This window comes from Bidens hawaiensis, unplaced genomic scaffold (assembly GCF_021521415.1).
Source record: "Bidens hawaiensis isolate Kalapana, Puna unplaced genomic scaffold, B.hawaiensis_p1.1 tig00033490_1, whole genome shotgun sequence".
Lineage (NCBI taxonomy): Eukaryota > Viridiplantae > Streptophyta > Magnoliopsida > Asterales > Asteraceae > Bidens > Bidens hawaiensis.
The window spans coordinates 23,034-37,576 of record NW_027495736.1 but is presented as its reverse complement, the minus strand read 5'-3'; the positions used below and the strand labels follow the sequence as shown (position 1 = coordinate 37,576).

The 14,543-nt window shown below is 35.7% G+C and overlaps 1 protein-coding gene across 1 annotated transcript; it reads left to right on the top strand.

The window, feature by feature from the left end:
- The first annotated feature begins 7,043 nt into the window (after nt 1-7,043).
- LOC143584912 (uncharacterized) lies at nt 7,044-14,543 on the top strand. Its single transcript, XM_077066834.1, has 9 exons — nt 7,044-7,076; nt 7,222-7,353; nt 7,506-7,515; nt 8,091-8,228; nt 12,085-12,209; nt 12,347-12,516; nt 12,603-12,680; nt 12,784-12,928; nt 13,909-14,543. Exons 1-9 carry the CDS (start codon nt 7,044-7,046, stop codon nt 14,311-14,313), a joined length of 1,236 nt encoding a protein of 411 aa, XP_076922949.1. The 3' UTR covers nt 14,314-14,543.

Sequence of the window (14,543 nt, the reverse complement as noted above, 5' to 3'; positions counted from 1 at the left end):
AGATCTTGAAATCTTTAACAATGCCTGGAACTCACTTGATATATCTCAAGCGGAACTCAATAGCACGATGTACAAGTCACATATAATGCTTATGAGCTTCCAATGGGAGGCTGAAGAAACACTAATGTACCCCGGGCAGATTACGGATAATCTGGGGGTTAAGTAATGTTTCCCACGAGGGTTAGGTCCGGCAAAGAAGGATGTTCTTCAGATGACCTGCAAAACCGACACCGTGAGCTCGTCACTGAGAAGGGGGGGTTCCTCCTTGTGACCACCCTCCGGCGTGAGAATCAGACTAGATTGCTCTGAATATAAGTGTATATTGAGAGAAATAGCTAGTGAAGGTAAAATACCAGATGATCATACCGTTCCAAGGTGTTGGAGTATTTATAGCCGAAGGTAGGTTTCCAAGCAGGTACAGCCAGCTGTATAATATTCCTGTTCTACCAACTATAGGCTACGCACGTGCCATGCTGGTTGGTGGGTAGGCAGCGGCTGATAGTGACAAGGCCGGCTGTGTACTGTTCCCTTTCCACCAACTGCAGGCTATGTGCGTGCCGCGACAAGGGTTGGTGAGTAGGCAGCGGCTAATAGTGACAAACAGTACTAGAGCATGCTCCTCGTACTGTTTGTCGGTGAGCTGTCACCCTGTGATTGATTCATGGGCTGCTTTGGTCAGATCTTGTCTATTTTGTCCATACCTTGGCAGGTATAGTACAAAAGATCTTCCAGAAGCATACAGACTGGCTCATTTGGGCGGGAGTATTCCCGCCTTGCTCATTCCTTCAGGTGACACTGAATTATTGAGTGCCTTGTGCGTGTAGCCTTGCTATTAGTGCGGGTAGCCTTCCCTGATGGCTTGTATCCACAGCTGCGGGGACAGGCGGGATACTTCACCATTGGGAGGCTTTCCCTGCGGGAACAGCTGGCGTACTGCGCGTAAGGTCTTCATCTCTGAGCATGGTGGGTCCTGCGGAACTAGTTGGTCCTTGCGCAAACGTCCCTCTTCAAGGTGAGTCTTGCGGGTCCAACTGGGCTCTGCTGGGACCTACCTCTTCAGAGGCGATTGATTATCTAGATACTAATCAAATGTCAAGTCTTTTGTAATCACATGTTTGTTTAGGACATGTTAAATGCAATATCGAAAACTATTTAGTTGTATCGTGTTATTTGCTTGGTGATTTAAAGACACTCCGCTGCAACGAGCAGGTCAAAACACTAGTATGACACAAAACTGAAACACTTATACACAATATGAAAGAAAACAAGGTTGATGCTAAATTAAAGCAAGTTCAAAAGTACCAACACTTTCAAATATGGAATTATGAAATAAACAGAATCCGGGTCATAATCTTAGAATCCCAGCATCCAATGATCCACAAAAATACTTGATAAACTAAAAGCAACATATTACGTAACAGGTTTCAGTATGATCACCTGGTAAAACTAGAGGTTCATGACGACAAATCTTGATCTGTGGTTAACAAGCCTTATTCTTGCCATCATTATCTTGAAATCCGATCACTTCTTCTTCGCGGGCTTCTTCACAGTTTGTTGCTTTTGTGGCTTACGGGCACGTGTAAGTGCAAACTCTCCCAGTTTGTGTCCTACCATAGCATCTTTGATTTGAATCGGGCGATGTTTCTTGCCATTATGAATAGAAATACGATGGCCAACCATTTCGGGAATAACCATAGATGCACGAGACCAGGATTTTATCACGTGTTTTTCACCAATTTCGTTAAGCTTGTTTACCATTTTCCTCAAATGATTAGCAACAAAGGGGAATCTGTTAATAAGTGGCGCCATTGAGAATCAAGCTTCTTTCTTTCTGTACCTGAGATACGCACAAAAACAATTTGGGGAAAACAAACTTAATATCAAACCTAGGGTTGTAAATGTATCAAACAAGGCCTTGTTTATATTCATCCGTTAAGCTTTTACCGGACAAGTGAACAATTCACGAACACCTAACCGGACGAAAGTTCTTGTTCGCGCTCATTCATTAAAAAAAAACTTTTCGTGAACCGTTCATGAACACAAACAATGTTTTATTTGATTGGCTAACCAAGAAAAGTCGGTGTCGATTGTTCGGTCCGCCTACCAAGTTTGTGTATTTTAACATTTATATTCATATGTTAATTTATATATATAATCACATAACAGTATAACACTCATGTTTATTATGTTTTATAGTTAATACTTTTGCCTAAATCTATATGATAAAATTAGAAACCTCATTAGAAATATTAAAAAGCTTTAACAAACATAAACGGGTAAACGAACACATTAACGAAAGTTCACGGACATGGTTAAAGAACATGGCCCTTGTGTTTGTTCGTTTAGTTAATCGAATGACATTCTTTGTTCATGTCCATTCATTTATTAAACAAACAAACAAACATTAACGAATACATTATCCAACGTCCATGAACACAATTATACAAACATAGCCTTTTTTATGTTTGTTCATTTAGTTAATGAAATAAAATTCCTAGTTCACGTTCGTTCATTTATTAAACAAACAGACATTAACAAACACATTATCAAACGTTCACGAACACAATTATACAAACATGACCTTTGTTTGTGTTCTTTCATTTAGTTACTCGAATGAAATTCCTTGTTAATGCCGTTCATTTATTAAACGAACAAGCATAAACAAACAAACACATTATCAAACGTTCACGAAGACAATTGAACGAACATGGCCTAATATCATCATCGAATTAAAGATCAGCGTAACAAGTAACTTACATTTTCAGTTGGCATATTGAATTAAATTACTCGAGAGTATTAAAAAACGAATATATTCTTCAACCAGACGTAAGAATTGTGGTTTGAAAACACAATATTTATGAAACAATAACTACCAATTAATAAGTTTCATAGACCCAATTAACCCTAAATAGAATAAGGAAACGACAATGGAGTACGAACACAGCTAAGAATCATTTCAGGAGATCGAATTGAAATGGATAATCATAACCAGTGCTCACCTTAGATAGCAGATTCAAAGGATGCGAGAATTCGGCAATGGCCTAGGGTTTTAGAAATGACGATGGCGGTGAAACAAGGCTAGCCAAACAGAGCTTGGCTTGTTTTTTATTTATTTATTTATTATGTATTTTTTGGTTATTTTTATATATTTTGAGAAAAATCTTAAACAAGCCAAGCTTGAATTGAGCTCGACTGTTTGGTGTAAAATCATTACATAAAAGTCTAAAAGAGGTAAAACTTAAAAAACACAAGGCTTCCAAATATTTAAAGATTGAGATGCTTAATTTGTGTTGAAACTCTTGGGTTTGTTGGCTCGTCCCGGACTTCATTGGGCACGGTCTCAGCGGGAAGGAAGGCGTACATGCCTAGTCGTGCTTGCATGACGAACGCATCGCTGGTTGCGAGCTGCTTCTGCTCGCCTGATGAGTCCAAGGCAGGACGAAACCAGCAGACCCGATCATGAGCGAACCGATTGGCTGGCCTTCGGGCGTCACACGAAGTCTGAGGGATAACTCCGTGACATTAATCTCAGCTCGAGCAGCTAGACTCGTTTGCACCCCTATTCTTAATATATAATGTATAATGCTCTTCTAGATTGATTTGTAGAAATATGCAATTTTGTAGTTTAAGAGGGTAGTGAGTAAAGCCACACGTGGCATCTAAAGCCCTTAATTGAAACTGTTTATTAAAATAAGCCCTGATTTAGGCTTAGGCTCCATTTAGTTTAAGCTTGGCTCGAAGTTGATTTGAGATTTAAAAGAACATATCTTTATTAGTTCACGAACAACTTCACTCGTTTACACCTTACTTATCATCCATTGATACTTAGGTTTTTCTCACCCATTTTTTTCCCTATTTAAGAAAATTTGATTTGGTAATTCTGGTTGAATCTAAACAAAACCAAAATTATAGTTTGGATAGAAACAAAACAAGTCAACAAAAATACACAAACCTTAAAACCTAATACATAAATCAATACATGTAAATTATTTCGAAAAAACTTGTGTTTCAGTATTTCATTGAGAAAGATAGAAGAATTGGACAAAGGGAAATAAGGATATTAAGAGGTTTATATAATTACCGATCTAAACCGTCAGACTAAGTTGCCTGTTGTCTCGAATATGACCAACGTTTTGGTCGTAACTCGTAAGCATATTTGTTTACACTTTGGTGAACAACAATCTATGATAACAAAATCAAGTGATTACATTTTAATAATTTATATTATTTTTTTTTATGAACAGCAACTCACAAGCTTGCTTAATCTACTTTTAAATTATGTTTTACAGTTGCGGGATTTGAACTCATCTCTTTAACTTAAACTCATACCTTTTTAAAAGACAGTTTATAGCATCTTAATTAATACCATTAGTGCAAAGACCTTAAGGCTTGTAGGGATGAGCTTGGTACAGTACTCATATCCATGCTTGTACCGGATTGTACCCATACCGAAAATCAATAAAAATGTGTACCAATACTCGTACCAAATTTTTCGGTATGGTGCTGGTATGGGTATTGGTACGGTATTTCGGTACGATACCCGTTTTTGTACCGCTTTGCTATTTTTTATTTCCAGATCTCAAATGATCTTGAAACCGGTACGAGTAATAAACAAACTTAATTAGTCTGGTAACCGGTGCGATTACAGGTACGTGACGAGTACCAAATTAGTACAAGTACCAAATTGGTCATCAACATAATGATCAGATAATATTGAAGAACCTTAATCCGGTCGCCGATTTTAAGTGATATGTTTGTTCGACTCTTGGATGTTATGTTACTTAATGATGAGAAGCCTATAATACTTGTTCAATAATAACTAGGTTATTGAGTCGCGCGCGCCATGAGTTGAAATATAGAAATCGACAAGTACACACACATAATTTCAAATGACAAGATATTTTTAATAGATTTTTTTTAATATGTTGTTTGAGACGGCAACATGATTTATAATTGCAATCCATATTCATATGGAACGAAAAAATAAAGTACTGAAAGACATAACCATATTGTTTAGCATGGTTATGTATTGATACTCCATTGACTTGTTTAAGTATGTCTTTTAATACTTTTTTTCCATGTGATATATGAGTTGAGAAAAAAGAACATATAAAAAAACACCATTGACTTTAATAATATACATATTAAGATACATTATAAACACATAACATCTAAACAGATATGCAACGTTAAATATAAATAAAAATTATAAATACCTAAATGTCTCCTTATAGATAACGTTTGTGGTGATATATGTGACTTTGCATTCTTTATAACTGCCCATATCTGAAGGCCGATTTCTTTAATAATAAAATGACTCTTTACATAGTTAAAAAGTTGTATGCTGAAGAGAATACTCCGGACTGATGATGATGAACCAATGTGTCTTCTCCCCTATGCTGAAGAGAATCCTCAGATCTGAGATCCGCCGATTCCGACGAGTTTCAATCATCACCCGTCCATCATCGTCCGAAGTAGGTCCTTCGGGAATAATTGTTCGCTTTGTTATCGTCGGAGTATTCGCCGGATTCTACTAGATCTGACTCATACAACAAAAAAATACAACGAGATGCTATTCTAGACAAAAAAAAAATACGGATGACACCAATGAAGAAACGCGGATGCGACCCGTATTAGGGTTAGATCTATATTTCCACCGGGTAAGGGCTAATGGGTGAATCAAGGCTAACCTGAGCCGAGAGCGAAGCTAGATCCGGGTTCCGGGTTCGTTACTTGCAAAACAAACCACCGTGAGCTCGTTACGAGAAGGACAAGATGAGGGGGGGCCTTCCCGTAACCACTCTTCGGCGTGAGAATAAGTATCGTTATTTAGAGAGAGAAAGTACTAAGTGATTGATGTAATATGAGAATTGTGAATGAGTAACTCATGATGATTGAGAGAGTATTTATAGCCAGGGGTGATGAAATGTGATTGGTGGAGTTATCGCTATCCAGAAAATTCCTTCTTTTGCCTGAGCGGACACGTGGCTCATTTTGATAGGAGGATAGCTTAGCTATGTGCTGGATTGTTGGGACGTTGAGCTGACTTTTCCTGATTGGCTATGTCATCACGTGCTCTTTGTGAAGGAGGTATAGAGCACTATCGGGAAATATTTTGGCAATCTTCTAGAAGGATATTATTATAACATGTTCTTCCTTTGGAGGTGTGAAGTTATTCTTCCTTATTGTTCTTCCGCATGCGGGACTCTCCCGCGGCTCCTGTATTCTTTGTCCTGCGGGTTGCTTCCGCCATTTCCAGAGGATTGTCTGGACCTTTATTTTCTTGGCGGATAGCCATGGATGACCCGCGAGGTTTTCGCGGTTTCTTAGATTATTTTACTACCCTACCTCTATAAACCCCCCTTAGCCTAATGGCATGTATAAATTTTTTCGATTTCCTTTTTTTCATATTATTATACTAATAGGTTACCATAGAGTGGGATTTGAAATTGACCAAGCTTATTCAAAATTGATTCTCGGCCTCCGATAAGCTTAAAAGCATTTACTGCCTTTTCATCACGTGTTTACCTCTGTTTTTCCTCAATTCCATGAAATCGGCAGTTTTTCCTCAACTTTCAGATTCAATGTATGATAATAATAATAATTGTGAATTTATTGCTTCCCGAAATGGAATTTTGAATTGATAAAGAGGGTTTCTTTTTGGTAATTGAAGATACTAACATTATATAGTTTTTGAAGCAAATATCAGAAACTCAATAGTGGGTCCATTTAGGTTCGTTCATTAAAGTCCGTAAATGTTTCCGGTTACATTTGTTTATTATAATTCTACAATTTCAAATCAAACCATGTAATATTTAGGGCTTTTCTAAATTGATTCTTATTTAGGAATCATAATCATTTTGTTGAAAATCACTTGATTGCCTGAATTTGCATATTTTTTTAAACTGTAATCTGAAATGTACTTCAAAGATCCTTACCATTGTACTACTGCATTGGTGTTATGTTGGTTAATAACAATTCAAAGTTTGCTACATTGTTGATGCAGCCCATTACTGAAGTCGTAGAAGCTTCATCTTAAGATTATGAGGAGGCACGAAGCCTCAAAAGATTTGGAAGTAAGTTAAACTTCTCTTATGAGTATCGTTTCTTTGTTGTTGAATGTTGATGTATTTCTTTGAGATTGCCTTAATTTATAAGTTATGAATGTTTTTGTTTCATAATGTGTACAATAGATTGACTCCTAATCTTTTTTTTTCTCAGCTTCCTGCACCAAAGCAAGGTGAGATTGTTAGACAGATTGGTGATGCATTGAGAGCCAAGCTCGAGTACCTTGGTCGGCTTTTATCAGTTGAGATGGGAAAGATTCTTCCAGAAGGCATAAGGGAAGTTCAAGTATTTGTTTTTGTCTAACTTTAATTAGTTTAAACTTTGACTTCTCTATTTCTTGCATATATGCACTTTGTATCTTTTTTTGGTTCAATTTGTGATCAAACTTCCAACTTTAAGTTACAAAAGCTAATTATGAAGTTTTTTTTAAATGGCAGGAAGCTATTGGTACGTGTGACTTTGTTGTGGGGTTAAGCCAGCAATTAAATGGATAAGTCATGCCATCAGATTTTGGTTTCGATTTTTGGAGAATCAATGAGGATTATGAGATTTAATGTGTTTCTTAGCATCTCCTTTGTTCTTGCACCCTAATTTTGTGATCATTAACAAGGTAATTATAATCAAAATTCAAGTTTCCTAAATGTATATTGCTTCTTTTTTTTACCATAATTTTGCTTCTTGAAATTTTAGCATGTACATGATGAGAAGGAATCTCCAATTAGTTATTTATACAAAAAGATTTGGCCTGGAATTAGGGGCAAATGAACACAGTTGGAAGGTTGTTTCTTATGCATGAAACCATGGTACTCTCTTTCTTCAACCTCGTGTTATGCAATTCTTTTTAGATTCTTTACTAATTTCATCGTTTTGATACAGATTTGAAAGAACCAGTGGGAAGCCCTGCCAAAGAAGCTCAGATTTCTGTTTAAATACATAGACGTATTCGTACACAGACATTATTTATGATAGAGAAAACCCTACATGTATATGCTTATTCTGAATTGTGCGTGTTTACGACACAGATTCATGGGGTTATGCTGCTAAATTATACGCGAACCACTTGTCTGCTATAGATAATGGTTTGGCTGTTGCAGAGCAATATGATACACATGTCACCTTTTTTTTTCAGCTTTTAATGAAAGTGAAGCTTTTAGTTGCTTGTACTTATCATTTTTACACCAAAGTTTAATTTTGATAGGTCAGTATCCATAGACACCTTGAATGAATCTGGATTCGTTGAACACAAAATTGCTGCATTTAAAGATAGAACAATTCACACAAACCACAGTTATAAGCTTCTTCTTACCTCTTATCAAACCCTTAATTAGTTTTAAAATAAAAACATGTAGGTTAGGTTTCTCTTTTGTTTTCTTGAAGGTTGGTTATAGCACTTACCGTTGCACGTTTTAATTGTATTGGAACCATAATATGTAAGTGAATTCTTGCAAGCGTTGAACTGAATATGTTCTTTTTGTTTCAGTGTAGGTGCGGGGGTGTCCAGATGTCATCAAAATTTATGGTGTAAACGTTTTACCCTCATAAACAAATCCAACATGTCCTTACACTAAGAACACAATAGACAAACATCCAGATATGCATGTAAGCTCATTTAGAAAGAAAAAAATAAATAGTAAGCTCATTTTTTTATATATTTTACTGATGGTCTGCCATCACCTTGATAACGACATACCTGACAATATTTGTTGAGTCACGAATCCGGGCTGAAATAGTTGTTGCTGAAGACATTTTGCATAATATCGGGGATACAAGCATTAGATCGTTTGATTCACAGCCTATGAGTCGCCATCGGTGAGGTTAGCTATCAAACAAATTTATCATCTATTTTTTGGGATTATGTGTGTATAAATGTTGGTTTTGTTCTGTAATAATGATCAACACGTTAATTATTAATTAAAGATTTTTAAACTGGACACACGTGTTTGTGGGTCAACCTTGGTCAAACCCAACGCATACAAAATGTATCTGTTTAACCAATATCTTTTCTGACCCATTCTTCATGCTGACACGTATTTACAAGAACTTGCCAAACAACATTGGCATTAAACGAATCATTGCTAAATACACAATAAATACATCAATAGAAATGGCTAAACTGAATGTGTGAATGTGTCTAAAACATATTAGCATCAAAGTGAAGCAATAAATCATGCTTTATTGTTTTTTATCTTGAATTACTTTTATGCAAATGTGCTATTTTTTTTATTTTTGGAATTTTTGCTTGTCAGGTGTTCAAGACAGGAAAAGACAAGTAAAAAGATCTTCGGGTTAACAAAGATAGGTTTTTGTTGATATATATAGGCAACAGTTCAATCAAATATATATAGGCACATTATATATAGGCAATGATTCAGTTAAATATTTATTGTTTTTCTTTAAATATACAAAGAAAGATAGTTATGACATTATACATCAAACGGACCTGCTTTCTGCTTATTCATTTTAGTGAATTAATATAGCCGTCCATCACATGTACAAGAAGTATATTTTGGAAACGTTCTTGGTGCAAATTTGGGGTTGGGTCTTGCTAGGCAAGCAATATCAGGTGCATGATTTCCTAGTAATGTGGTCGCCGCCATTATTAACAATGTTTGTGCATAAGGGATGGCATAGCTACACTCACAAAGGTGTGAATATTAAATTATGTTGACTATTATCTGTTTGATCAATTGTTACAAGGTTTTCTTAGACGGGAAATTTTGTTTTTGGTGAAGGCAGAGGCTTCCTACTCAAAGATCATATTGGTAACAAGAGAATCGTGATGAGTAAAAGTAAGTTTTTTTTTCACTCATACACAATTTGTCACATAAAATTAGACTCCGCATTTGTGACAATATAAGTGCCGTGTACCTATCCTGCAACCCGGTTTAACATCAGCGAACAAAGCACATTGAATTGGACATTCATTTTGTTCGTGACAAAGTTGCAAAAGGCGAAGTCCGGGTTCTTCACGTTCCAACTCGTCATCAAATTGCAGATATCTTCACCAAAGGCTTGCCCTCATTTCTGTTTGATGACTTCAAATCCAGTCTCAACATTCGTGAACCTCCAGTTTAGACTGCGGGGGTGTATTAGCAGATAGATATATATGGTTATATTATTATTATTATTATAGAATAGATTGTATTTGATATAGAATATGATTCATCCCTAAATTAGAGGAGGGATTTCTGTATATATTAGGGATTATTGGTTAATGAGAATCATCGAACTTTATCAATCATCGAACTTTATCAATCATCACTGCTTACTATGCGTTTTAACCAAAAATAACTCCTTATGGAGTCTTACTGTATATTCTACCCAAAAATGACTCCTTATGGAGTCTGCAAATGTCATGATTAATTGCTTTGCCACTGTTTTTACACACATGCATTTTAACCAATTCATATAGCTTGAGTTTTGCTACAATTCATATTAAAGTTTTTTTTTTTCATTTCAAACTAAAAACAAATTCAAGAAAGTTTTTATCGTCATGGCTAATTTCAAGAAAAATTTTATGGTCGTATTTTTTCAGGTTTTGAGCTCACTTCACATTTTTTGTAAACATCCACCGGGTTCGGTTTACAGTAGGTTGATGTGAACCTTTTTTGACCCGAACCAAACTAATACTTTTAAATGGCCCATTTTAATGTGAACACGTTTTGACTCTGTCAATTGATATATTATTTTGACTTTGAACTCTTGCCACATTTTTGAATTTATGTTTTGTAAGATTGAAGACATAGTTAAGGAGCACTGTCACATCAGCAAATCATAAACGAAAGGGTTTCACATGAAAAAACTGATTCGGTCATGCACACAACATAGAAGCAAAAGGCGGTCGCCGGCGTAAATATAATATATCCGTCCGGTAATCTTTCCGGATCTCCGATTCAAACCCGACGATTGTTAATGGATAAAGGCAAAGCTTTGGTATCCGTACAGAAACCCGTTTACAATATCGATTTGAACCACAATTCCCAAAACCCTAACAAGTTTCCAAATAATTACAATCCCTCGATTCAATCATCCTGTAAGCTTATTATTTATATTTAAGTTTTATTCATTCCTGATTGCGCATACACGTAATATTATTATTATGAAACCCTAGCATTTGTTATGAATTTTACACTCTAGCTGGAAAACCGCTCGCCGCTCTCTCGGAAATTGCTCACTCGTTTTATGGCTCGATTGTAGACGAGCCGCTCCTCTCGGTTCGGTTTGTATCTACCTATAAAAAATATGAATTAATGTTAAATAGAGGTTTGCACGGTTCAGTTCGGTTACTAGCCTCAACCGAATTAACCAGTCCGTTTTCGGTTAATCGGTTCGGTTTATTTGGTTAGTTTTTCGGTTTTCTGTTTTCAGTTAATAACCAAAATCAAGCATGGCCTAAAAATTTTACTTAAAAGTACATGAGATGGATGCATAAATATATGAAATTGAGGGTATAAATACATAACATGAAGGTATATATACAAAAAAATGGTGGTAGACATACATGAAATGGAGGTATAAAAACTTGAACTATATGAAAACATGAATGGTTCTGTCTTTCGGTTAACCAAGGGTAAAAAATTAACCGATAACCGCTTTTCGGTTAATTCGGTTATCAGTTAATTTCGGTTTGGTTATTGCTCACCCCTTAATGGAAGGAGTAGGGGTGCGGAAAGTCGGTTTTGTTCGCTTATGGGTTGGTTATATATGTGAGTTATGCGTAAGAGAGCTTTTTGATTTGAGATTCGTCTACTTAATAATATTGATAGTTATCAACAATCATTGTTTGTGTGTTTTCGTATTGGTGAGTTTGTCAATTCGTTCTTGTCTTCTTGATTTGACTCACTAGCTGGAAATTGTTAAAAAAATTTGTAGGAAAAATTGAGCATGTATGAAGTTCTCTTTAATTAAAGTTTGATAAATGAAGTTGGATGGTTCATCTAGCTTTAAAAGTGAATTACTGTTGGAATGTAGTTTGTTTCATATCAGCTTGTTTATTAATTGTTTGATGGTGTGCAGGGTCACCTTTTTTGAAGAGAAAGCCTCCTGCTCTGGTAAGCCTGTGCCTTGGAGTAATTGGCAAGCATCTGGATGATATTATTGAGGATTTAGATGTTTTCTCCAGTTTTCCGCCAGATATTAAGGTAGGTGTTTTAGTCATGTTATGATTATTAGTGTCTCGGTTATGCATTGGATTGCAGATTTACATCTTTTATTCTATTAGTTGGTAAGCATAGTTTGGTGTTGTCTGAATTCTTTAAATGAATGATCAACTTATCAGATGGCCATTACAGCCATTGCAAGAAGAAGAAAGTTGCTTAATGATGATGTCATCGTTACATTGGCAGAGAGCTCATGGGAGATTCTTGATTTATCAGATTCAGAAGTCACCGATACTGGCTTGTTGAAGGTGATAGAGATTTGCAGTCATGTGAGAGCCATGGACATAAGGTGAAATCAGGATGTTAAATACTTGAATTATACTTAATTACTTATGATTCTTTATACTAGTTGAATTCATACATTTTCATATGCAGCCGTTGCAGCAATATCACTTCATATGGTGTTTCCGAACTCGTGAAGCATTGTCATTGTCTTGAGATATTGAGATGGGGGTATGTTTCTGTTTTTTTTTTCACTTTATAATGATTTTAGAAATGGTATTATATTGGTTTGATATATCTCATAGCAAGCCATATAACAGAGTTAACGTTACAGAGGATGCCCAAGAAGTGAACAGACCGCACGGAGCTCGTTAAGCATTCTGAAGCCAACATTAAACAATATTGAAGAGGATTCATGGGAGGAACTTGATACCACAGAGATTGTACATGGAGCACAGTCGTTACGTTGGCTTCTATGGGTATGCATGCATGGCGTTTTCAACCTTATACACGGGTCGGTTTGGGTTATGTTTTATCACTAACGGGTCACTTGGCTAAAGTAAACAATGGTACCTAACAAAAATATATGAGTTGAACAAATCAAACTAGTCAAAAGCCATCCAAAGTGTAACTTTTTTAATGCATATAACCTTCTAAATCATTTTCTTACAACTTATTTATGGTAGTGATATTGTTTCTATCATATGTAACAAAGTAGTTATTTTTTCTGAAGCTCTTTAAAAAAGTGGAAATAGACAGTTTTCAGAACCTAACCCGATCCGCTTGTTTTGCAGTTTCTACGTGATTTGAAAAAATTAGCTACATGAAAAGCTGCTACTTTTTAAAAAAGTTTTTAAGAAATGAAAAAAAAAAGAATAGTTAAAGTGGGCCAAGTAAACTGGAAATGCCCGTTTAAACAGTAAACACAAAAACTAGATGAAAAATTATTAGAATGGACCGGACTTGTTAAAGTGAGAAGATATATATTGCCATAGCATAGTTTTTAGTCATTATAATTTAATAGTTATTTAAGTTAAAAAGGGAATATGTTTATTGTAATAGTATAGTTTTCTAGTCACTATAATTCCATTTTGCCTCTTTTATGTACAATGATAAAAGAAACTTATATAAAAAGGAAGGTTCAAATGAGTCACACGAGCCAAATTGGTCAAAAGTTATGCAAAGTGTGCTATAAGGAAGAGATGATTTTTCAAAAGGAAGAGATGATTGTTGTAATAATATAATTGTTTAATCCTACGCAATGCAATAATTATTCATTTAATCCTACACAATGCAATAATTATTCACTAAAAGTTACAGAGATGGAAAAAGAATGTTTGCACTTCAACCTGTTCTCCATCATGCTCTCTTACTTTTGATAGTCGGTTACTTATGCAAATATTTTTTCTTTATGATTATTCTTTTATTCTGTATGATTCAACAGTTGTTCTTCTTGCAGCCAAGAATTGATAAAGATTCATTGGAGAGTCTATCAACAGAATGCCCCCGCATTATTGTGAACCCAAAACCATCACTGTTTGGCCACAAAGGGATTGATATTCCCAAAAATGCATTACCCGGTGTACCATTGGATGATTTTGCTGTACAAGACATCGACCCAAAAACTTGGGCAGTTCCAGGATCTAGGATTAGGCCAACTCAACCTGTTTTGACCTCAACCGACCTGCCAATTGTTGAAAGATTTAGACTTGCATTTGTTGAAAGAGATGCCCGAATGGCCCCAAAACGGGCCAAAAATGCTAGACAAAGACAGCGACGGGCTGCAAGAGAGTGGTTGACGACAAGTACTAGTGCCAAGTCGGTTGTTCTTGCATCACAATTGAGCAAAAATCTACATATTTAGTAGGTATTGATAGTAAAAGGTTGTTATAGTTCTATAAAATTGTGTGCTTGCAACTGTATTCTAGCACTATGTTCATGTTATGTTGAGTTGTATTTTTGAGTCGTCAGACCCGATATTGGAATGAATTTTGTCAACAGTTACTGCACCTTGCATCTCTGTACTCTTTGTATTATATACTATTATTGTTATTAACTTATTATTAGATTTGATCATATTAGGCATATGCTACA

Excerpts from the sequence above, each read along its gene's own strand:
- LOC143584912 (XM_077066834.1), top strand. The coding sequence starts at position 7,044 with ATGAGGAGGCACGAAGCCTCAAAAGATTTGGAA. Across the intron at positions 7,077-7,221 it reads AAGCCTCAAAAGATTTGGAA|CTTCCTGCACCAAAGCAAGG; the intron begins GTAAGTTAAACT and ends TTTTTTTCTCAG. Across the intron at positions 12,929-13,908 it reads CGTTACGTTGGCTTCTATGG|CCAAGAATTGATAAAGATTC; the intron begins GTATGCATGCAT and ends TTCTTCTTGCAG.